Source organism: Hipposideros armiger, unplaced genomic scaffold, assembly GCF_001890085.2.
Source record: "Hipposideros armiger isolate ML-2016 unplaced genomic scaffold, ASM189008v1 scaffold_297, whole genome shotgun sequence".
In the NCBI taxonomy this organism is placed as follows: Eukaryota; Metazoa; Chordata; class Mammalia; order Chiroptera; family Hipposideridae; genus Hipposideros; species Hipposideros armiger.
The window spans coordinates 138,113-162,093 of NW_017731647.1; the positions used below are offsets into that span (position 1 = coordinate 138,113).

Genomic DNA, 23,981 nt, shown 5'->3' on the forward strand with positions numbered 1-23,981 from the left:
GCTCCAGGTAGAGCTGTTGTTCAGCATCTTAGCTGTAGAGGGCAGTGTCACTGGCCCTCATATGTGGGATCTGAACCGGGGCCCTCTGGTGTCCCAGGCTAGCTCTTAGCCAACGCGCCACTCGGCCGGCCCCCCAGCTAGTATTTTGATAGGGATTGTATTGAATCAATAGATCAATTTGGAGAGAATCTCCATATGTTATATTGGGTCTTCCAATCAATAGACATGAAATGTCTTTCCATTTATTTAGATTTCCTTTCATTTCTCTCAGCAATATTTTGTAGTTTTTAGTGTACAAGCTTGCACTTCTTTTGTTAAATTTATTCCTAAATTGTTTGTTCTTTTTGATTGCTACTGTTATTGGAATTGTAATCTAAATGTCTTTTTTAATTGCTCATTACTAGTACCTAAATATACAATTGAGTTTTGTATGTTGATATTACATCCTGCAACCTTGCTACACTTATTAGTTCTAACAGTATTTTTATGGATTTCTTAGAGTTTCCTTCATAGAAGATCATGTCCTCTGTGAATAAAGACAGTTTTACTTCTTCTTTTCCAATATGGGTGCCTTTTATTTCTTTTTCTTGTTTGGTTGCACCAACTAGACCCTCCAGTACAATGCTGAATAGAAAAGGTGAGAGCAGACAGACATCCTTGCCTTACTCCTGATCTTAGAGAAGCATTCAGTCGTTCACCATTAAGTCTGATGTTAACTGTGGGTTTATCATAGATGCTCTATATCAGGTTAAGAAAGTTCCCTTTTATTCCTGATTTGTAAAGATTGAATTTTTACCACGAATGGGTGTTGGATTTGTGTCAGATATTTTTTCTGCATCTAATTGTCCTTTATGCTATTAACATGGTACATTGCATTTTCAGATCCTAAACCAACCTTGCATTTGAGAGGTAAATCCCAGTTGGTCATGGAGTTTAGTCCTTTTTATATATTGCTGGATTTAGTTTGCTAATATCTGGAATTTGGTACATCAGACCTAATGGTGAAAGACTGAATGCTTCCCTAAGATCAGGAGTAAGGCAAGGATGACTGTCTGCTCTCACCTCTTCGATTCAGCATTATCCTGAAGGGTCTAGTCAGTGCAACCAAGCAAGAAAAAGAAATAAAAGGCATTCATATTGGAAGATGTTTGTGTCAATATTCATGAGGGATATTCTATAGTTTTCTTTTCTTGTAATGTCTTTGTCTGGTGTTGGTATCAGGGTAATACTGGTCTCACAGAATGAGTTGGCGAGTGTTCCTTCCTCCTTTATTTTCTGAAGAGTTTGTGAAGGATTCGTATTATTTCTTCCTTAAATGTAATATGACTGCTGTTTTTAATATCTTTAATTTTTGTGTCCTTCATTGTTTCTAGCACAGGGTTTTACCCAATAATATTTGGGAATGAATTGTATTATGCAACTACATCCAAGAAATGACTAAAATAGTATTTAAACAGTATCCTGATTTCAACCAAAGGCACATTTAAAATGGAAGAATGCTGAGAAAAATAATCTCACCACTACTTTTAAGTTTAGGAAAACTAGAATAGTTACTTACTAGGTAATAGCTCTCTATCAGCAGTCTCTGTGCAGCTGGGATAAGGGTAAAATAGATGGCCTTTCTCTAATGGGTATGGAATCATTCTAAAAGCTGAGAAAAAAAAATACATATGTTGACATTCAATTCAGACTCATTTTCATCCTATACTACAGACCAAAGCTATTTTTAAAACAAATTTTTACAAAATTTTCACATAGCATTTTCTTTTATATTTTTTTAGAGACACATTTAAATGAAAGAAACTAGGTAAGCAAAAGAATGAATAAAGAAAGAATAAGATTTATTTAGAGAATAGTGACTGGTCGAGCTAGGATAAAACTAAAGGGAGTAGTGGATAAGACTGGCTGGGTCCTTCCTGCCTCAGTCTCCTCATTACAAACACAGCAGACTTTACTCTCCAGGGATGAGTTCCACTTCCTACAGGAATCTTCATAAAATTCCAACAGGTATAACTGTTGTGGCCATAATTGCTGACAACTTAACAGCGTTCTCAATGGCTCCTAACTTCACATGTGAGGTGTCACCAAAGTTTTCCATGAGCAGAACTTAATTTAGATCAAGGGCCACCCTTACGCCTGGGCCAGACCTGGCCTACTATCTGTTTTTGCAAACAAAATTTTATTAGAATACAGTCATGCTTGTTCATTTATATATTATGTAAGGCTGCTTTCATGCTACAAAAGTTGGGTAGTCGTGACAGAGACTATGGCCTGCAAAAACTAAGTACATACCACTTGGCCTTTATAGAAAAAGTTTACCCATCTTTGATCTAGATTATCATCAACTCTCGCACGCGTAGAATTCTCAAAGAAGGAATCCTTCTTTATCTACTCAACTAGGTAAGTACTCATCAAAATTGTGAAAAGGTTTTTGCTTTTCCTTTAGTGCTTGGCTCTATAAACTTTTATCAAAATATGGATTTTGTTCAGAGAACAAACTGATGGTTTCCAGGTGGGAAGGGGGTTGGAGGACTGGATGTAAAAGATAAAGGGATTAAGAAGCACAAATTGGCAGTGAAAAACAGAAAAAATATGTCATGACTTTTCCAACAACCCAGTAGTCATGGGGATGTAAAGTACAGCATAGGATACAGTCAGTAACACTGTAATAACTATGTATAGTGCCAGGTGGGCACTAGATTTATCGGGGGATCACTTCATAAGTTACATAAATGTCTAACCACTATGCTGTATATCGGAAACTAATGTAACATTGAATGTCAACCGTCACTTTTTTTATTTTTTAATCTGAAAAATAAAAAATTTCAAAAAGTATGGATTTTGTTTTGCCACAAAAAGTAGTGAGTTGTCTAAAGTCACAGAGCAAATCAGTGACAACACTAGGAAATTGGGTATCAAGATGATTACTCATGAAATACAGTATAAGTCATATACTTATTGAAAACCTCCTATGTGCTAAGCAGAATGCTTGGCATTGAAGACACATACAAGGTGAATGACATGAAGTACCTGGTTTGGTGGAGCGTGTAGACTACTGGGAAAAAAGCAAAAGGAAGTCTAATAACCCAAAGACATTCAGTTCCTCAGGTTTAGTAGTCCCAGTTTCCTTAACCTGCATATTGTCAGGGTCAAGCACAGTGTCTGACCCTGAGCAAATGGCTAAGACAGGCAGAAGTTCCCAAATTTTCTTGGTTCAAGGACATATGATGCCCTTTCTGTTCCAGTAATTTTTTATGATGCCCCTAGGCCAAAAGAAATCTCTAATAATTCCACTTATTAAGGAGTGGGTCCAAACAACTCTCAAATTTTATCAATTTTTCTAACAATTTAGCAGTGATTTGAAAAAATACACATAAATTAAAGGAAAAAAATGATTATTTAATTTTATATAACCATCATTTATTACTACGGGGATGTATGAGCCTGTGGGACATGGCATAACTTCTCACACCTTGGAAACAGATTGGACACCATCCATCCTCATTTCCTGTTCCACACTGATTTTTGTGCGGTGCTTCTTTTAATCACAGCAACTAACAAAAACCCAGCTTTGCAAACTATGACATGGAAAGAAATGGAGAATGGAGTGTGAAACCATGAACTACCTAGAGTACCGTATTTGCCGGCGTATAAGACGATTTTTTGGCCCTGAAAAATATGCCTCCAAGTGGGGGGTCGTCTTATACGCCAGGTACACTTCAGATAGACTGCCCATAGTGCTTGCCCCGTGCCATAGTGGCCTCCCGATGCCCACCCACTTCATTCCACATACCGTTCAGGCATCAGCAGCGCTGCTGGGTGTATGCTCGGCTGTTATGCGATTTTGCTGTTATGCGATTTTACCACACTCGCAAAATCGCACACAGCCAACCATACACCCAGTATGATAGCGCAAAATCGCGAATCGCGATTTATGTATATGTTTGATTACATACAGCCTTGTGACAGTTTTCCTGCATGTCATAAGCATTTGAATATAAATATAAATGTTGAAATCAAATCTGATATTGTTTTACCTTTTATTTGGTGTGCGGAAGGTGTGCGGAAGAGGGGGTAGTCTTATACGGCGAGTATATAACAAACTCTGTATTTTGAGTGGAAATGTTAGGGGGTCGTCTTATACGCCCAGTCGTCTTATACGCCGGCAAATACAGTAATAGTTTGAATGGTGTCTGACAGATGTTGATATTTCAGTTGCCACTGAAAATTTAAAATATCCAGTGCCACTCTTGTGAATTTGCTGCAATCCCCCCAATGTTCCTCAGTGCAAAGTTTGGGAACTGAGAAGGTTAATCAATCTTAGTGAATGAATGCTGAATTCATTTTTTAATTTTTATTGATAACAGAAGTGTATTTTCCAAGAGAATTATTAAAAGAATTCAACTGATAAAATATTTTGATTAAGCTTCTTCATTTTCTAAGCAATTTTAAGAAGTAACAAATACGATATCTGGTAGTCAGTTGAAAAACAGTCAGTTCTCCAAAGAAGATATATAAATGGCCAATGAGCACATAAAAAGATGTTCAACATCACTAATATTAGGGAAATGCAAATAAATGAAAACCACCATGAGATACTGCTTCACACCCACTGGGATGGCTATTATCAAGAAAACAAAAAATAGCAAGTGTTGGTGAGGATATGAAGAAAGTAAAACACTTGTGCATTGCTAGGGGAATATAAAATGGTACAGCTGCTACAGAAAATAGTATAGCGGTTCCTTCAAAACTTAAACATAGAAGTATATGGTCCAGCAATTCTACTTCTGGGTATACACCCAAAAACTGAAAGCAGGAAATTAAACAGAACAATCCATCATTGACAGAAAACACATGTGGTATAAGCAGATATAATGGAATATTATTCAGTCTTAAAAATGAATGCAATTCTGACACATGCTAATATAAAAGGACAAATATTGTATGCTTCCACTATATGAGAAGCCTAGACTAGTCAAACTCATAGAGACAAAAAAGTAGGATTACCAGAGTCTGGAAAGGAAGGATGGGAACGTCTTGTTTAATGGATATAGAATTTCAGTTTGGGATGATGAAAAAGTGCTGGGTATGGATGATGATGATGGTTGTACAACAATGTGAATGTACATAACTAAGTGTACATTTTAAAATGGTAATTTTTATATTAGATATATTTTACCACAATAAAAATTTTTTAAAAAGAATAGAGTTGATATTAGTTGTGAGGAAAATAGTTTTGTGTTACACACATCTGAAAAAACAAACAAAAAAACAGTCCAGTTTAAAAAAATATTAGCTCAACCACATTAAAAAGATTATAAAGCTATAAAGCAAGGGATGTACGTTTTCATTTCCTTTCCTTAAAAATATGTAATTTAAATGAACATACGGCAGGATAGCATGACGGTTTCTCATTCTGCTTTTCCTAAGCGTGGCATCAATGTAAGTCCATTAAGCAACTATTCTACCAGTAAACCAAATATAACACCACTGAGTTCATTCTGAGACCAATCTGAATGACAAATCCTTATGGAAACTCAGTCTCATTTACAAAGGCTGCCTGTGAATGCAATGCATAGTCAGGGAGATTAGTGGTACATTTGGAAAAGAATACTTACTGCCTTCCCAAGTGCACTGTAACAGATTAAGGGCACCTTCTATGCGCTTCCAGTGCTGAAGATGAAAGAAAGCATAGGCGATTGCTTCACTATCGCCCCGCTTCAGGATGTGCTCTGGAGGTAAAATTAGACTTTTCATCTCTAGTAAATACTAGAAAAACAACATAGACACATCACAAAAAAATTAAATTATGTTAAATGCAAACACCTGCCAAAATGCAGATTCAAATTTTATAAAGTCAATTTTATTTAAAAAACAAACATTAACTTAGTTGAAATGACATGAAGATCCTACCAACAACGTGTGTAAAATGCTTTATATGCAAATTCCAATCATCAGAATATTCTAGGTAAAAATAAGGTGATAAATAGCTTATATGTGACCTTGCTAAATACAAAATGGAAACTTGAGCTGAGAAAATAATTTGAGAGCAAATATTTATTTTTCCAAAAAATAATTAAGTGTAAAAATTATAAAATACAATTTTGGAATAATTCTTTGTGGCTATATTCAATTCTTCTTTTCTTTTATTCCCATTTTACAGGTGAAAGAACTTAATTGTGATATAGTTCAATTAAATTAATATGTACTAAGCAAAAAACTATGTTTATTAAGGAATACCAAAATATGCTCTATTTTTTGGAGCTTCCTAATGTAATGAGACAGATTTCTTAAGTTAATAATTATAACCAGAGTGTGCTGAGTGTTTAGTTAGAGGTATAAACAATTATATAGGAATACGGATAGGAGGTATTAATTTTTTAATTTAGTTTTTTAATAACAGCTTTATTGAGATATAATTCATACACTTTAAAATTCACCGATTTTAGTATGTTCACAGGTATGAGCAATTATCACCACAGTCAATTTTTGACATTTTTATTACCTCAAAAGGAAACCCTGCATTCTTTAGTTATCACCCTCCATTCCTCATAAGCCCTGAGCAACCCTAATCTACTTTCTGTCTCTATAGATTTGCCTATTCTGGTTATTTCATACAAACAGAATCACATAATATATGGTCTTTTGCAACTGGTGTCTTTCACTTAGCACATTTTCGAGGTAAACCATGTCACAGCATAAATCAGTACCTTTTTGTGGCTGAATAGTATTCCATTGTAGATATACCACAATTGTTTGTCTATTCCTCATTTGAGGGTATTGGATTGTTTTCACCTTTTGGCTAATATGAATAATGCTGGAAAAAAACATTCGTGTACCAGTTTTTATGTGAACATGTTTTCATCTCTCTTGGGTATAGACCTAGGAGTGGAACTGCAGGGTCATATGGTAACTCTACATTTAGGAGGTATTAATTCTGATTTAGGAGCTAAAAATAAACCACTTGATGGAATTTGGGATTTGAGCTGATAAAGATGGATGGGTTGTGGATGAGCAGATTGGGGGTTGAGGTTGGGGAAAAGAGCAGGAGGATATATTCAAAGTACAGGGCCACCTTGAACAAAGGCACTGAGCCAAGAGAGCATCGTGCAGGGTGCACTGAAGGGATAGTGAATATGCCTGTTCAAGAAGTTACAGACTATCAATTCTTATTTACGTATGAAATCAAATTCTACCTTAAAACTCCTGAAGAAAGTACTTGCCTTAATATCAAAACCCATAACAAAAGCAGTATAATCACAGTCATTACACTAATCAAATGTACCAAGTACCTGAAGAAAGGCACAAAATTAACCATTTGCACATCATCTTTACTATTAAAGTGGTCAACTTAAAGCAAAATCTTTTAAAAAGCATTTAGTTAGCTAAATACTACCTACAAAGACTTCCCCTACTAAAATAGGTTTGAAACGACCTCTTGGTTCTAAATAACTTCATACCATATTACATATCATAAGATCCAAACCACATTAACTTCTGTTATAAAATATGAAAAGAGACACATTCCAGAGGTGTCTCAAAAGATATATTCTCACATTTCAAATTCTAAATTCCTCAGATTGTTACACAAACTAATGAGATAAACAACATAAATTAAAAAGTTGAATTTGTGAAAAATACTTTGTGAAACTGCTACAAGCAGGAGGAATCTTAAAAACACAAAGGTGTAGTGGTTTCAAAACTTAAACCTTAGGTGATTAATCAACATATCTGTACACATCATATTAATATATCTAAAATAATTTTTCTTATGAAATGTGCCTTTCCAACACTTATTGAGCTTAATGCCCATCTTTAATTACTCCTATACCTTACTTAGTAAAGCTGAAATTAAAAAGAAGTCTTGATGTGTCTGGCTCTCTCCTCAAAGTGTAAGAATGCAATCTGCTCATCAATTTATTTTAGCAGATGTCACAAGCTATGAGATTACTTACTAATCCAGTTTGGGGACTTAACATTTCCCATTCAGTTTCTTAGAGGAATGCAGCAGAGGTTGTGTCCTGGTCAAGCAAAGCCCATTTGCTGCCTGGTTGGGTTTTCTCCCTTTAGTGCCTTGGGCCTATATTCAGGAGGGTAATATTCTTTCTAATCCTCTCTAATCCTTGCCCATTTTTTTAAAACACAGTAAAAGATCACTCGCACCAGGCGGCTGTGGGAAAATGGACTCAAATAGCTGACCCCTGACACGACTCCTTACGCTCCTTGCAAGTGCAAGAAGAGCTTCTTCAGGGGAAAGCAAAGCAAATGCAGCAATCACAGTGACATCTCCATCATAAAAACGGTGTCTCATTTCAAAAGAAAACTGTTTAATGCTTAAACCAACTCCACTCTATTAAAATTCTGCCTTATTTACAGATAGAGGAGACAGAAGAGCCCAAATTATTTTCAATGAGTTTTAGAACCCCCAAGCTCTAAACTAAACCCTATCTTGGTGGCCACTTAGCAAACGGTAAGCAAAAATATTCAGTTAACAATTATTCAGTAAAACTTAAAAATGTCAACTTAATATGTCAAGAAAATACTTTTGTGAACAGCAACTATATTTCTATATTTTCACTGTTTAAATAATCTAAGTGACAGACAATTCAGATAGCAATCAAGCACATATGGCATGCTTATTAGAAAATACTATATTTTATATTTTAAAAATTCTTTGCTAATCATTAAAAAAAAAATCTTCCTTATGCTGCCATATTTTTTATTGCCATGTCTTACCTACCAGCAAATGTCTTTTCCAACTTGACTTTAAAGCAAACCAAATCTTATTTTTCAGTTTCTAATGATGCACTGAAATAAAATTTCACCCTCAAAATATAAGGGAAAATTTCAGTGTAAGGAAAATGTATTTAAAGTAGGTAATTATAGGATTATTACTTTTTAAAATCTTCTTCACAAAGTGCTTACTCGGGAATGTCTGCTGCCCAGCATAAGCTGCAAGTTACCACACAATAGAAACCATGTCCTTTATATTCTACTACAGCGCCTTGCACATGTACAACCCAAAGCAGGCACTAAAATACTATTTAACTGACTTGATCTGATTCATACAGCTAAGATGTCTTCAAGCTCATATTTCAGTTTTTACTTAAAGATGTTTTGTAACTCTCTGGGCAAACTAAAAACAAAACAAAACAAAAATTCTGCTATCCAGAGTTAACTTTTCTATGAAGAAGAATATGAAAGCTTAAAAACTAAGGGGTGGTTCGTTTTGTTTTGTTTTGGTCTTTTTTCATGCTTACAAAAGTATATGCTCAGCGTACAAAAAATGCAAACATTACAGAGTAACATAGTAGAAAATGATATATCACAAGATTGGAAAATAAAATAATCTGACTTATGTTTGTCTGGATTTCTTTATGCATAACATATTGACTCCATTTTTCTTAAAATAGGATCAAACTGTTATGCAACTCACTTTTTACTTCACAATACATCTTATACATTTCTTCCTGTCTATATAGCTCTAACTCATTATTTTTAATTGTTGTACAGTATTCCATTAAAAGCTGAGTTATTTTATAAGTTGAGAAATAAGGTCATGTGGAATTGTACTACCATCCTTAAAAGGTCAAAAATTATATAATTAAGCAAAACTCATAAAAATAGTAAAGTAGGGGCCGGCCGAGTGGCGCATTGGTTAAGAACTGGCTTGGGACGCCAGAGGGCCCCGGTTCGGATCCCACATATGAGGGCCAGTGACACTGCCCTCTACAGCTAAGATGCTGAACAACAGCTCAACCTGGAGCTGGGTTGCCGTGAGTCTCCGGAGACGGCGTAGGCTGCAGCCCCTGTGGCAGTGGGTTGACATGGGCTACCGTGTGTAGCCAGCAGCCAGCGTGAGCGGCCAGCCGCCGCAGTGAGCGGCCGTCCAGAAGCCGGCGACTGATCTGCCTCGCCCGGGAAGAACGCAATGATGGTGCCAACTTGGGCCAATGAAGCAACATCCTCCACAACTAGACTGAAGAACAAAACCACAGCAACTTGTCTGTTCCCCTTCCCCCAATTCCCCAGCACTGTTCCCATCCCCCAACTCCCCAATTAAAAAAAAAAAAGTAAAGTAAAAACATATATAAAATATATTAAAAATAGTAAAGTAAAAGAGTAAAAACTCACAAAATAAGTAAAATGGCTTAAACATTCCCCAAAATGATGGGGTCTAAAATTTACCTTTTGTAACTTAGTGAGGCCTTTATAACAATGAAGATCTAAACTTAAGATATCTATTTGTCCACCATTTGTTGAATGCCTGTTATGTGCTAGGCAGAGTATCAGACATAAAATGATGAGTAAGACAAGAGTTCTGCTTTTTAAAAGCTCACAAGGAACTAAGGGAGAGACATACAAATAGACCAAAAAGAAAAGAAAAAAAAAAAAGATATGATTAAGGTACTGAAGGAACAAAGAAGAGAGCCATTATCTCCACTCAGAAAAAGTGGGAAAGACACCTCTATAAAGAAGGAAAAAGATGAGCAGTGTCTTGAAGAATGAGCAGAAACTTGCCTGGTAGAGAAGAGTTAGAGCACATGTACAAAGGTAGGGAGATACGATGAGACATGACCAGCCCAGGAAGCAGTGATGCTGGAGATAAGGAGCAAGGCAGAAGTGGCAAGGAGTAAGGCTGGCAACAGATCCTGGGCCCAGGCTGGGAAGGGCCTCCATACGTGCACTACTAAGGGATTGGTCCTTATCTTAGGCGATAGGTGATAGGGAGTAAGCAGAGCTCTTAAAGTAGAGCAAGATGTACTATTTAGGTAGATAATTCCGGCAATGACCAGAGTGGAGAGGGGATGATGGCAGGGAGACCAGTGAAGAATCTCTTGTAATAATAGTTCAAGCAAGAGATGGTAAACATAACTGTTTAGAAATGCATAGAAAATGTCTGGCAATATATAAACCAAACAGAAACAGTGGTTACTTGAAAGAAGTAGAATTAGGAGAGAGAAAACAAAGGATATTTCACTTTATAAACTTCTGAAGCGTCTGAATTTTTTTAAAAGCACTCATTACTTTTATAATAACAATAATAATTTTTTACAAAATAGTTAGTGAAGGCACATAATGGGCAGTGACACTGGGGATGGAGCAGATGGCTAGACCTGAAAGATATTTCAAAGGTTATCATACAAGTCGGTAATTTGGGAAGGGCAGAAGTGAAGGTTAATGAAGAGAAGATAATGAAGCCATAAATCACAATATACAATTAAGGAAGGACAGGAAAGTTGAAGAGACTTAAATTTTAAAAATTCCGTTTGAGACACATTCAAATGTCTGAGATACCTATTAGATATCCACATAAAAATTTATATAATTAGATAGAAATGCAAGTCTATAGATGAGGAAACCAGAGTTAAAAGATACAGATTTGGAAATTACCAACAAATAAAATATAATTGAAGACATAAACCAAGGCTAGTATGTGCTATTGGACCCTCCACATTACTTGCAAATCACCGTATTGTTATATCTGAAATAAATCAGAAATTGCTTGGGACAATTTTAACTAGTGTTAAACGATGGGAAATAAACTCAAATAACTACTTGAGCCTCTTGCTTTTCACTAAAAATATAAAAAAATTAAAGCTACTCTGGAAGCTATAGTTAAAAAGGCATAATGATATAGGGTCTGATGGTTTTCTTTATAACTCTAAAACCATACCTATACTTATACTCAAATTCACTTTAATTTTGAATTGCTTTGATCTTTATAATTTATCTTTAGATTACTTTGTTTCTATTACTTTGTAACTCTTACAACAGCTTTTGACCAAATGCAATATAATTCTGACCCGAAGTAATGATAATGCTTTATAATCTTCCTCTTAAAAGCAGAGGTTAAAGAAAAATCTCTCCGAAGGCATCTGAAATTAAGGTACTTTGCTCTTGATCAGTCATGCACACCAAGAACCAATTTATCTCTGCAATTAGTTTTCTCAGTGCACATTCTATGAGATTGGACAGGCAGGCTGAATGCAAAGAGTCCACATAGATGTGTATTAGAGGGAAGACTAAAGATGGTTCCCAGAGAGAAAGTAAACAGGATTGCTATATAAATAAACTGAAAGACAACAAAATAGTACCTAACAGCCTCAGAAGCAAAGAGAAAGTGATCTTATGTTAAAAGGAGAGAGAAGGGAGGCTAGAAAGGGCATTTGCCGTATGAAAACTTTCCATATCATCCTACAGAGCAGCATTCCATAGCTCAACTCTCCCACCTAGGTCACAGTACAATATAATGGAAAGGCAAAGGCGTCACTCACTGTGCTCTAAATTTGGGTCTTAGACTTCAGCACCACTTCCCCGGTTCTCCTTTTATTCCTGCTATGCCACTCAGAATCTCAACAGAGTTTGGCCAGTGAAATGGAAGCCTACTGCTATGGAGTCTAATATCTTCTATGGTGCATGGGACTCATGTCATCCTACAGGCTTCAATTTCTGATCAACCAGACGGGTTTTACCTTTTCTTTCTCAATTTACTCTTAAAATTCCCTTTGTACTTGTAAAAGCCTCCAGGCACAGTCTGCTTTCTTGGCAGCACAATACTAAAAAAATTTATTTTAAAACAAGAAATGATAATTTTTAAAAGCTACAGTAGATAACATATTCCTAAACATGTACTCAAGTTGAAGAGATTTACTAAACAAGTTTTTGTTATTTTGTTTTTAAATATTCTACTTTATTCTCCTCCCCGAGAGCTTCTGCAAAGGCACAAATAAATTGTCCTCAAGGTATTAATTAATTCAAATTAGTTAATTCCTGTTTCAATACCTTCACTTTCACCTCGTCTCAACAAAGGAATCCCCAAATCTTACACATTCAAAGGCTCTAAGCAGTAAAATAATATTCACAAGGAAAGAGTGCATACTGGAACAACTTAAACAGGAAAAGAAAATGGTAACAGAAATATAATAAAGCAACAATGGCATGATCATCAAGACTGTGGCCTGACACTCAGACATATATCATCTTATTTACCGTATTTGCCGGCGTATAAGACGACTCGGCGTATAAGACGACCCCCTAATATTTCCACTCAAAATACAGAGTTTGTTATATGGTCGGCTTTGTGCGATTTTGCGAGTGTGGTAAAATCGCATAACAGCAAAATCGCATAACAGCCGAGCATACACCCAGCAGCGCTGCTGATGCCTGAACGGTATGTGGAATGAAGTGGGCGGGCATCGGGAGGCCACTATGGCACGGGGCAAGCACTATGGGCAGTCTATCTGAAGTGTACCTGGCGTATAAGACGACCCCCCACTTGGAGGCATATTTTTCAGCGCCAAAAAATCGTCTTATACGCCAGCAAATACGGTAATCAAAAGTCATGATGCTCTGACAGAGCTTCCCATGCTGAGTCAGAGCGTTCTTTATGGAGATATAATTTAGAAACAGTCGAGTGCACAAATCTTAAGTATGCTGTTCAATGAGTTTAGACAAATATAGACAAGCAACACCCAAATCAAGACACAGAACATGTCCATCACCTAAGAAAGGTCTCCTTTCCAGCTCATCTCTCACCCTGACCACCTGAGGCAACTCCTGTTCTAATTTCTACCACCACAGATCACTTTGCCTTTTCTTGAAAGTCATAAATGGAAACATTCAGTAGATAGTCTTTTGTGCAACATTCTGTTTTTGAGACTCATCCATGTTGTGCTTGAATCAGTAGTTCGTTCTTTTTATTCCTGAATAGTATCCCACTGAATAAATACATGGCAAATGTCCATTGTTAATGCACGTTTGGGTTGTTTACAGTTTGGGGTTATTCTGAATAAAGCTTCTGTGAAAATTCATGTCCAAGTCTTTTGGGGTACATATGGTTTTATTTCTCTTGGGTAGGAGCAGAATTGCTGGGGTGAGGTATATATGTTTAACTTTATAAGAAATTACCAAAGTTTTCCTGAGTGGTTGTACCATTTTATACTCTTAGCAGCTATGTATGAGAGTTCTAACTGCTTCAGTCTTACCAACATTTGACCAGTTTTTTTAATTACAGTCATAAGCAACCTAATGTTTCAGTTAACAACAGACTCATATATGACAGTGGCCCCATAAGATTACAATGGAGCTGAAAAATTCCCATTGCCCAGTGACCTTGTAGGCCTGGTAAGGTCATAGAACAACCAATTCCTTACACGTCTGTGGTGATGCTGGTATAAACAAACCTACTGCCAGTTGTATAAAAGCATAACTCATACAGTTATATACAGTACATAATACTTGATAATGATAATACACAACTATGTTACTGGTTTATGTATTTACTATACTATATACTCTTTATCATTATTTTATTTTTATTTTTTCAAGATTTTATTGGGGGAGGGGAACAGCATTGGGGAATCGGGGAAGGGGAACAGACAAGCTGTTGTCCTTTTGTTCTTCAGTCTAGTTGTAGAGGACTTTGCTTCACTGCCCCATGTTGGTATTATCATTGCGCTCTTCCCGGGTGAGGCAGATCGGTTGCCAGATGCTGGATGGCTGCTCACAGTGGTTCTTGGCAGCTCACATCGGCTGCCAGATGCTCACGCTGGCTGCCGGCCACTCACGGTAGCTTATGGCAGCCCACTGCAGCAGGGGCTGCAGCCTACGCCGGTGCTGGCGACTCACGGCAGCCCAGCTCCAGGTCGAGCTGTTGCTCACCATCTTAACTATAGAGGGCGCATCACTGGCCCTCATGTGGGATCCAAACCCAGGCCCTGCTGCTCAGAGCTGCCGTCCTAAGCCAGCTCTTAACCAACGCATCACTCGGCCGGCCCTCTTTATCATTATTTTAGAGTGTACTCTTTCTACTTATAAAAAGAAAAACTTGGTGTAAACAGTATGCCGTGTTCTACCAGCAGCAGCCTCATACACCTCGTGTTTACCACATCTCTTGATTGCATACTCTGTCTTATGCTTGACTTAATCTCGTTATTTAAAAATTTAGTGAGCCCAAGTGTACAGTGTTTATAAAGTCTGCAGGAGTGTGCAGTCATGTCCTTCACATCCACTCACCCCTCCCTCACTAACTCACCCGGGGCAACTTCCAGACCTGCAAACTCCATTCATGGTGAGTGCCCTCTACAGGTGTACCACTTTTTATCTTTTAGGCCATATTTTAATGTACCTTTTCTATGTTTAGATACACGAATACTTACTGTTGTGTTACAGTCACCTACAGTACTCAGTGCAGTAACATGCTGTACAAGTTTGTAGCCTAACGAGCAATGGGCTCTACCCTACAGCCTGATTGTGCAGGAGGCTGTACCATCTAGGTGTGTGTAAGTGCCCTCTGTGATTGCACAACGATGAAATCGCCAAATGATACATTTCTCAGAACGTACGTATCCCCATCGTTAAGCGGAGCATGATTGTATGGCCATTCTGGTAGATGTGAAATAGTACTTTGTTGTGATTTTATACTGCATTTCCCTGATAACTAATGATGTTGAGCACCTCTTTATGTGTTTATTGGATATTCCGCCATCTTTTATGTTTAAGGCTTCTGTTTAAGGCTTTTGAGCATTTTTCACATTAATGTGAAATGTTTATATTTATATATTCTAGGTATAAGCCCTTTCACAAAAAAACAAATTGCTAATTTTTTTCCCTGTCTGTGGATTGCCTTTTCATTTTCTTAACACTGTCTTCAAAGAGCAGAATTTTAAATTTTTGAAAAGGCCAATTTGTAATTTTTTCTCTCTTCTAGTTAAGTGCCTCTTGTGTCCTGGGAAATCTTTGCCTACTCCAAGTTTCAAAGATATTCTTAGATGTTTTCTTCTAGATGTTGTATACATTTAGCTTTTACATTCAGGTCAATGATCCATCTCAAATTAATGTTCATATATGCTATAAGAAAAATTCATGATTTTCCCCCATTCAGACATCCACATGTTCCAGCACCATTTGTTGAAAAGCTTTCTTTCCCCACTGAATTGCGATGGTGCTTTGGTACAAAATCAATTGACAGTACATATGTGAATATATTTATGGACTTTTTATTATGTGATTTTGTTTTTAAGGTAACTTTTTCAAGTTTAAATGTAGAAATAATAAAATTTAGAAGAATTTGGTAGTAGTTGCTTATAAAAAAAACCTTCAATGAAATACTGCAGCAAGCTATCGCTAGATTCTAAATTAAAGCTGGACAATACTATTCTAACTGATGTGTAAAGTGTCCTACTAAGAACAAGTGCATCTATAGATCACTGACATTCATGGATTTAATATTTTCAATTTCAATCAGTGGTATCTCTAAATGTCCATGACTTATAAAGCCATAATTTTGCCAAGGCACAAATATGAATCATGAACTCTGAGGCTCGTGCACACACCTGAGTAACTTAACCTAATCTCAGGAAGGCCCATGACCCATCCTCATGTTACAATTTATAGGTGAAATTATATGTTATAATGGTATTTTCAACTATTGAGATTCATAATGGTTTTGGACCATATTAATCAAAATGCTCATTGGCCTACTGTAATAATACTGTTAGAGAATATCTTCTATAATGAAAGACAAACTTAAAAATGTACAAAGGATCTGAATAGACATTTATCCAAAGAAGATATACAAATGGCCAATAAGCACATCAAAAGATGTTCAACATCATTAGTCATCAAGGAAATGCAAACCAAAACCAAAATGAGATACCACGTCACACCCCGTAGGGTAACTATAATCAAAAGACAAACAATAACAAGTGTTGTCAAGAATGTACAGAAATTGGAGCCCCCAACATTGCTGGTGGGAATGTAAAATAGCACAGCCACTTTGGAAAACAGTTTGGTTGTCTCTCAAAAAGTTAAACAGGGCCGGCCGAGTGGGCGCGATGGTTGGGAACTCGCTTGGGATGCCGGAGGGCCCTGGTTCGGATCCCACATAGGAGGGCCGGTGGCACTGCCCTCCACAGCTAGGATGCTGGGCGGCGGCTCGACCTGGAGCTGGGCTGCCGTGGGTCGCCGGCGGCGGCGTGGGCTGCAGTCCCTGTGGCGGTGGGTTGCCATGGGCTGCCGCGTGTGGCCAGCAGCCAGCGTGAGCGGCCAGCAGCCGCAGTGAGCGGCCGTCCGGAGGCCGGCGACTGATCTGCCTCGCCAGAGAGGAGCACAATGATGGTGCCAGCTTGGGCCAGTGGGGCAACGACCTCCACAACTAGATTGAAGAGCAAAGCGACGGCAACTTGTCTGTTCCCCTTCCCCCAATTCCCCAGCGCTGTTCCCCTCCCCGCAATTCCCCAATAAAAAATCTTTAAAAAAAAAATAAATAAAAATAAAAATAAAAAGTTAAACATAGTTATATATGATCCATCGATTTTGCTCCTAGGTATTAATATATACTCTGAGAAGTGAAACCATGTGTTCACATAAAAACTTGCACATGAATATTCACAGCAGCATTATGTAGAATAACCAAATAGTGGAACCAACCCAAATTCCTATCAACTGATGAATGGATAAACAAAATGTGGTATATCCCTACAATGGAATGTTACTCAAACATAAAAAAGAAATGAAGTATTGAAACATGCTACATTATGCTAAGTGGAAGAAGTCAGACACAAAAAAGGCCACATATTATAAGATTCCAAATCCGTAGAGACAGAAAGTAGATTAGTGGTATCAGGCATTAGGGGAGGAAAGAATGGGGAGTGACTGCTAATCGGTACAAGGTTTCTTTTGGGGGTAATGAAAATGTTCTATAAATTAGATAGTGATGATGATTGTACAACCATATGAAACTAAAAACCACTGAAATGTGTTCTTTAAAGGGTGAATTTTATGATATGTGAATTATCTCAATTAAAAAGAGAATACCTTCTATGAAACTCCTTGATGGTTGGATTAAAAAAAATGAGACAGTGGGATGACTGAAACAGGATGCTGTGAATATTTAGAAGGTATGAAATATTTTCTACTATAAAATTAAAAATCTGACAATTTCTATAGTAACTGAAAGATGCACAATCTTTTTCTTGTTTGGTGACTAAAAATATTGCTTGTTGAACTAAAGCCATAGGTAGGTAATGAAGAAAAGGTCAAAATCCGCGAAAACATGCTGTTCTAATTTTTAACTATTACCGTCACAGTTACTGTACACTGAAATTCATTCAGTCGATTAAAAAAATATGTAAATCAATACTAATGAAATATCTAAAGCAAACTCATAGCCTGAAGAGATTTATGTGATCTTTCTCTATTGCATTTCTAATAGTTTCCAGCTTTAACAAATTGCACAGCTTTAGCCCTACAGCCATTTCTGTTGTAGTTATGTGGAAAATTGCCAAAAAATATTTCCTGCAAAAACAGCTTTACCCTTTGTCATTTTACTGGTAAGATTCCTACAACATTTGACAAATTTGCATAACAAATTTGTAAGATTAAAAAAACATCTAAAATATAGATATATATTTAAATGTCACTGTTCATTAGCTTATATAAGTTATCGTCACCCACTGTTAAAGTTTGAGGATGAAAACCCCCTCAGAGACAGGAATAGAGACCATGACATGAGATAGAGATTGAGAGAGGGAGGAAGGGAAGGGGTGGGGGAGACAGAGGGAGGGAGGGAGACAGAGAAAGAAAGAGAGAGAGAGAGAGAGACAGACAGACAGAGACAGAGAGAGAATTTGTACATATTTCACTTCTAACACCCTAGCAAAAACAGACAGCTGCAAATTCCACAACTCTCCTAGTTCGTATAACACTAAAGTTATTTACGTGGGATATTATCCAAGTTGTTGGAGCTTAAAATTTCACCAAAAAACCTTAATCATTACCCTGTTTGATAACATACAGTTAAATTGTCTATCCACAAACAATAATGTGAGGTTATAATACCATCCTATTTAGCTGGACATTTTAATAAAGTTTAATTGTCAACTGGCTTTGACATACAGTTGAGGGAAAAACAGGTAAATTTCTACCTATAAATAAAAACAGTTTTAAAATGTTAAGGAATATGCACATTACATACTTTTAAAATATACATCTATATCTAATTTTATATATATATTTAACAGTACTGAGGTATGCTTTACATATCACGAAATTTACCAGTTAGTATATAGTTCAATGATTTAGAGTAAATTTATACAGCTGTGCAACCATCACCACAACAAATTCCCTTGTGCCATTTGCAGTCAATCCCCACTCCCACCCCTAGTCCCAGGGAACTTCTGATCTGCTTTTTGTGTCTATCATTTGCCCTGTTCTAGAAATTGCATATAAATGTAATCATACAGTATATTGTCCTTTGTGCCTGGCTTTCTTTCACTTGATATAAAGTGTCTGACGTTCACCTATATCCTATATTGTTCCACGTACTTACAGTTTGTTCCTCTTTAATACTAAGAAGTGTTCCATGTATGGAACAATTTATTTATTCATTCACCTGTCTTTGGATTGTTTCAAGTTTTTGTCTGTTGTGAATACTGCTGTGAATACTTGCATAACTGTCTTTGTATGGACATATGAGTTTTCATTGCTCTTGTGTAGATACCTAGAAATGGAATTGATGAGTCACGTGCTATGTATATATGCTGAACTGCAAAACTGGTTTTCAAACTAGCTATCCTATTTTATACGCACAACAGCAACGTATGCAGTTTCTCCACATTATTGTCAACCCTTGGTACTGTCAGTCTTTGTGAGTATAGCCATTCTAATAGGTATATAGTATCACAGTGTGGTTTTAATTTGTATTTATCAGTGACTAGTGATGCTGAGTAGTGTATCATGTGCTTGCTAGCTTTTCATGTATTTTCTTTGGTGAAGTGACTATTCATATCCTTTGCCCATGTTTTGAATTATCTTCTTATTAGTGAGGTATAAAAGTTCTTTATAATTCTGGATACAAGTCCTTTAACAGATATGTAACTTGCAAATATTTTCTCCCATTCTTTGACTTGTCTTTCCATTTTCCAAATGATGTCTTTTGAAGAGCAAATGTTTTAAGAAGTCCAACTTACCAATTTTTTTCTTTTTTAGATTGTGCTTTTGAAGAAATTTTTGCCTAATTCAAAACCACAAAGATTTTCTTCTTTCCTTCTAGAAGTTTTATAATTTTAACTCTTACATTTAGATCTATGATCCATTTTGAGTTCATTTTTTTTTTAAACTTTTTTTTTTTTAGCTGAGCCATCCTGCCACCTGTTGGCAGCTCAGCTCAGGCCGGGAATCGAATCGCTGTTGCTCAGAGCTCGCACTCTTGAGCAACCTCTTAACCAACTGAGCCACTCAGCCAGCCCTTGAGTTCATTTTTGTATATGGTACGGGAAAAGGAGCCTAGGTTCTGTTTTGTTTTGTTTTTAAATAGACACCTGATTGTTCCAGCACCATTTGTTGAAAAGACTATCCTTTCCCCATTGAATTACCTTGGAACTCTTGTTGAAAATCAACTGACCATAATTATGTGAGTTTGTTTCCGGACTCTCTATTGTCTTCCACTGATCTATACTTCAGTCTTTTGCCAATATTATATTAATTACTATAAAAAAATGTCTTGAGGGGCCAGCCGAGTGGCTTGTTGGTTAAGAGATGGCTTGGGACATCAGCTCTGAGCAGGAGGGCCCGGGTTCGGATCCCACATGAGGGCCAGTGACGCTGTGCCCTCTACAGCTGAGATGGTGAACAACAGTTCTACCTGGAGCTGGGCTGCTGTGAGTTGCCGTTGATGGTGTAGGCTGCAGTGGGGCTGGCCAGCAGTGGGCGTTGAGTTTTCGTGAGCTGCCGTGAGCCACCGTGAGCGGCCGGCCAATGGCTGGTGACCCAATGCCTCACCTGGGAAGGGCGCAATGATCACAATACCAACATGGGCCAGTGAAGTGACGTCCTCCACAACTAGACTGAAGAACAAAAGGACAGCAACTTGTCTGTTCCCTGTCCCCGATTCCCCAGCACTGTTCCCCTCCCCCAATTCCCCAATAAAAATCTTAAAAAACAAAAATGTCTTAGAAAAAAGAGCTTTAAAAATGTCTTGAAATTACGTAGCACAAATCCTCCAACTTTATTATTCTTCCACAAAATTGTTTTGGGTATTCTAGGTTCTTTGCATTTCCATATAAATTTTAGGATAAGCTTGTCAGTGTTCACGAATAAACCTGCTAGGGATTTTAATAGGAATTGTATTGAATCTATAGATCAATTAGGGAAGAACTGTGATCTTAACAATATTAAGTCTTCCAATTCATAAACATGGGACATATCTTCCATTTACTTAGGCCTTCTTTCATTTCTCTCAGAATTGTTTCCAAGTATTTCAGTGTATATGTGTGTGTATGTTTTGAAAAAAGCATCCCTGAAAACATCATAGATTATCTAGAGCAGATTCAATCTGGAGACTAATATCTACTACCTATCCAATAATTTCATTTTGTAATTAGGGCAATGCCTGGGATTTCCACTACCTTCCCCGCATCCATGTGCTTCCAGCAGTTTTGAAAATCAATGCACAATTCACATTGTCAGAATTGTTACTGCTGAGAATACATTTTTGCATGAGAGGGTTTCTGAAGCAGAAATGAAGTTGACAACTATAGGAAATAGAGAGTCCATATTTTTGTATTTTGAGTGGAAATTAAATAAAATTTTTAGATATCTTGGTGGCATATTCAGTTTGAATAGTTCTGATTAATAACTGCTGTTCATCTTCTCACACAAGGAACAGATTCCAATCCTATCTTGGATAATAACAATAACAATCTCTTCTGAAATGCTTACTATGTGTCAGGCACTCTTCTAAGCACTTTGAAGACATGGAGTCATTTAATCTTAATAACAACTCTAAGAGGTGGGGACTATTATCCCCGTTTTACACAAGAGGAAACTCAAGTCCAGAGAAGTTAAGTAACTTGTCCAAGGTCATACAGCTAGGAAACAGTGAAGCCATACAACTAGAAAACCCAAACCTAGGCAGTCTAGTTTCAGAATCCATTCTGTTAACCACTAGGAGCACAAAAAAGAGAACATTTCATATAAACGTATTTTCAGACCTTTGCTTCCAATAATGGAAGACTGTGTAATTCAGGTCAACCCTCCCCCACCCCACCCCCAGACAACTAGAAAAGATTGAACAAAATATTTTAAAAATCTAATTAAATACATCAGAGAACTAACAAAGGGTAAGGAATCACCAGGCCACAGTCCACAGAAGGCAGAAATCAGAGAAGTAAGCCACATTTGGGGTTTCTTTTACTATAGCAACATTTGCCGATTCTGGACAAGATGGCTCTGAGGCTGTTCAGCCTTTCTGCCTGTGTCATAAGGCTAGGGTAACAAAAGTCAGAGTTCAAGGCCTGTCAAGAGTGAGAGCGCTGGCAAACCCCTCAGGATTGGGTTGGGACTCTGAAATTGGATTGCGTCCTAGGAATAAGGGTGAACCAGAAATAAACCAGAACCTCCATGGACTACAGCCCAGTTTCAAATCATCTGGCTAGACAAAGAATATCAATCCCTGAAACTAAACTAAGGTGATCCTATCCTGCTAGTGCTCTTTCTAGGCCTCCAAGAGCAAAAAAAAATACTCTCTGAAAAAAGATAATATTAGTTGAGGTTTCAAGCTATTTCTACAATTTTTCAAATAAAATACCTGGCACATAGTCAAAGAAAATGCAGCATAAGAGAAAACAAGACAATGTAAACATGATGCAGCAGAAAAAAATAGATAATAGGAACAGATACACAAAAGTTCAGATATGAGGATTATCAGAGAAAGACTGTAAAATAGATACTTTAAACTATTTTAAAAGAGATAAAAGACTGTATTTAAAATTTTGGCAGAGAATCAGAAAATATAAATAACACAGGAGATGTGAAAAATAAATAAAAACTCAAGAATTGAAAAATGTTTCAAAAGAGTGAAATCACACAGAATATGTTCTCTAACCACAATGCAATTATGCTAGAAGTTGATGATAAAAAGATCATCTTCGGGGCCGGCCGAGCAGTCAGTGCATTGATTAAGAGTTGAATATATACATATATATATATATACACACACACACACACACACACACACACACATATATAGATATACATATATATAGTCACGGGACGTATAGTGTGGGAGTGAACTCAAGGGAATTGCAATAGATATGTATGATATTGGAGGGGGGAAGTGGGGGCGGATGGGGGGGGGGAGGGGTTGTCACTTCGAGGGGTAAAAAGTATAACTATTGCACTGTGTTGTGCAGCTGAAACTAATTCTAAAAAATGTGTATTTCACAATAAAAAATAATTAAAAAAAAAAGAGTTGGCTTCATATGCCAGCTCTGAGCAGCAGGGCCCCGGTTCAGATTGCACATTAGGGCCAGTGATGCTGTGCTCTCTACAGCTCAGATGGTGAACAACAGCTCAACCTGAAGCTGGGCTGCTGCGAGTTGCCGGTGACGGTATAGGCTGCAGTGGAGCTGCAGTGGGCTGCCGTAAGCTACCATGAGTGGCCAGCAGCCAGCATGAGCTGCTGGCAGCCAGTGTGAGCTGCCGTGAGCTGCAGTGACCGGCAGTCCAGAGGCCGGAGACCGATCTGCCTCATTCCGGAAGAGTGCAATGATAATACCAACAAGGGCCAGTGAAGCAAAATCCTCCACAACTAAAACGAAGAACAAAAGGACAGCAACTTGTCTGTTCCCCTTTCCTGATTCCCCAACGCTGTTCCCCTCCCCCAATAAAATCTTTTTTTTTTTTTAAACTGGAATGTTATAACTGATCCCACAAATATTGACCAGGTAATCAAAGGATTTTATGAAATCTTTATGCCAATAAATTTTAAAATGTTGATGAGATAAATTCCTAGAAAAATACAACTTCCCAAAAATCAACACAAGAATAAATAAGAAATTTGAATAGTTATGGAATGGTTCAAGAAATTGAATTTATAATTGAGGGCTGGCTGAGTGGCGCGATGGTTAAGAACTGGCTTGGGATGCCAGAGGGCCCCAGTTCGGATCCCACATATGAGGGCCAGTGACACTGCCCTC

The 23,981-nt window shown here is 37.3% G+C and overlaps 1 protein-coding gene across 1 annotated transcript in view; it reads right to left on the bottom strand.

The window, feature by feature from the left end:
- Positions 1-23,981, bottom strand: part of ST7L (suppression of tumorigenicity 7 like) — a 79,246-nt gene that overhangs the window by 8,877 nt on the left and 46,388 nt on the right. Inside the window, exons 9-12 of the mRNA XM_019659156.1 lie at positions 21,464-21,536; positions 20,648-20,683; positions 5,619-5,769; positions 1,559-1,651 (exon numbers count right to left, since the gene is read on the bottom strand). Coding sequence (XP_019514701.1) covers positions 1,559-1,651; positions 5,619-5,769; positions 20,648-20,683; positions 21,464-21,536 — 353 coding nt within the window. The remainder of the gene's footprint in view (positions 1-1,558; positions 1,652-5,618; positions 5,770-20,647; positions 20,684-21,463; positions 21,537-23,981) is intronic.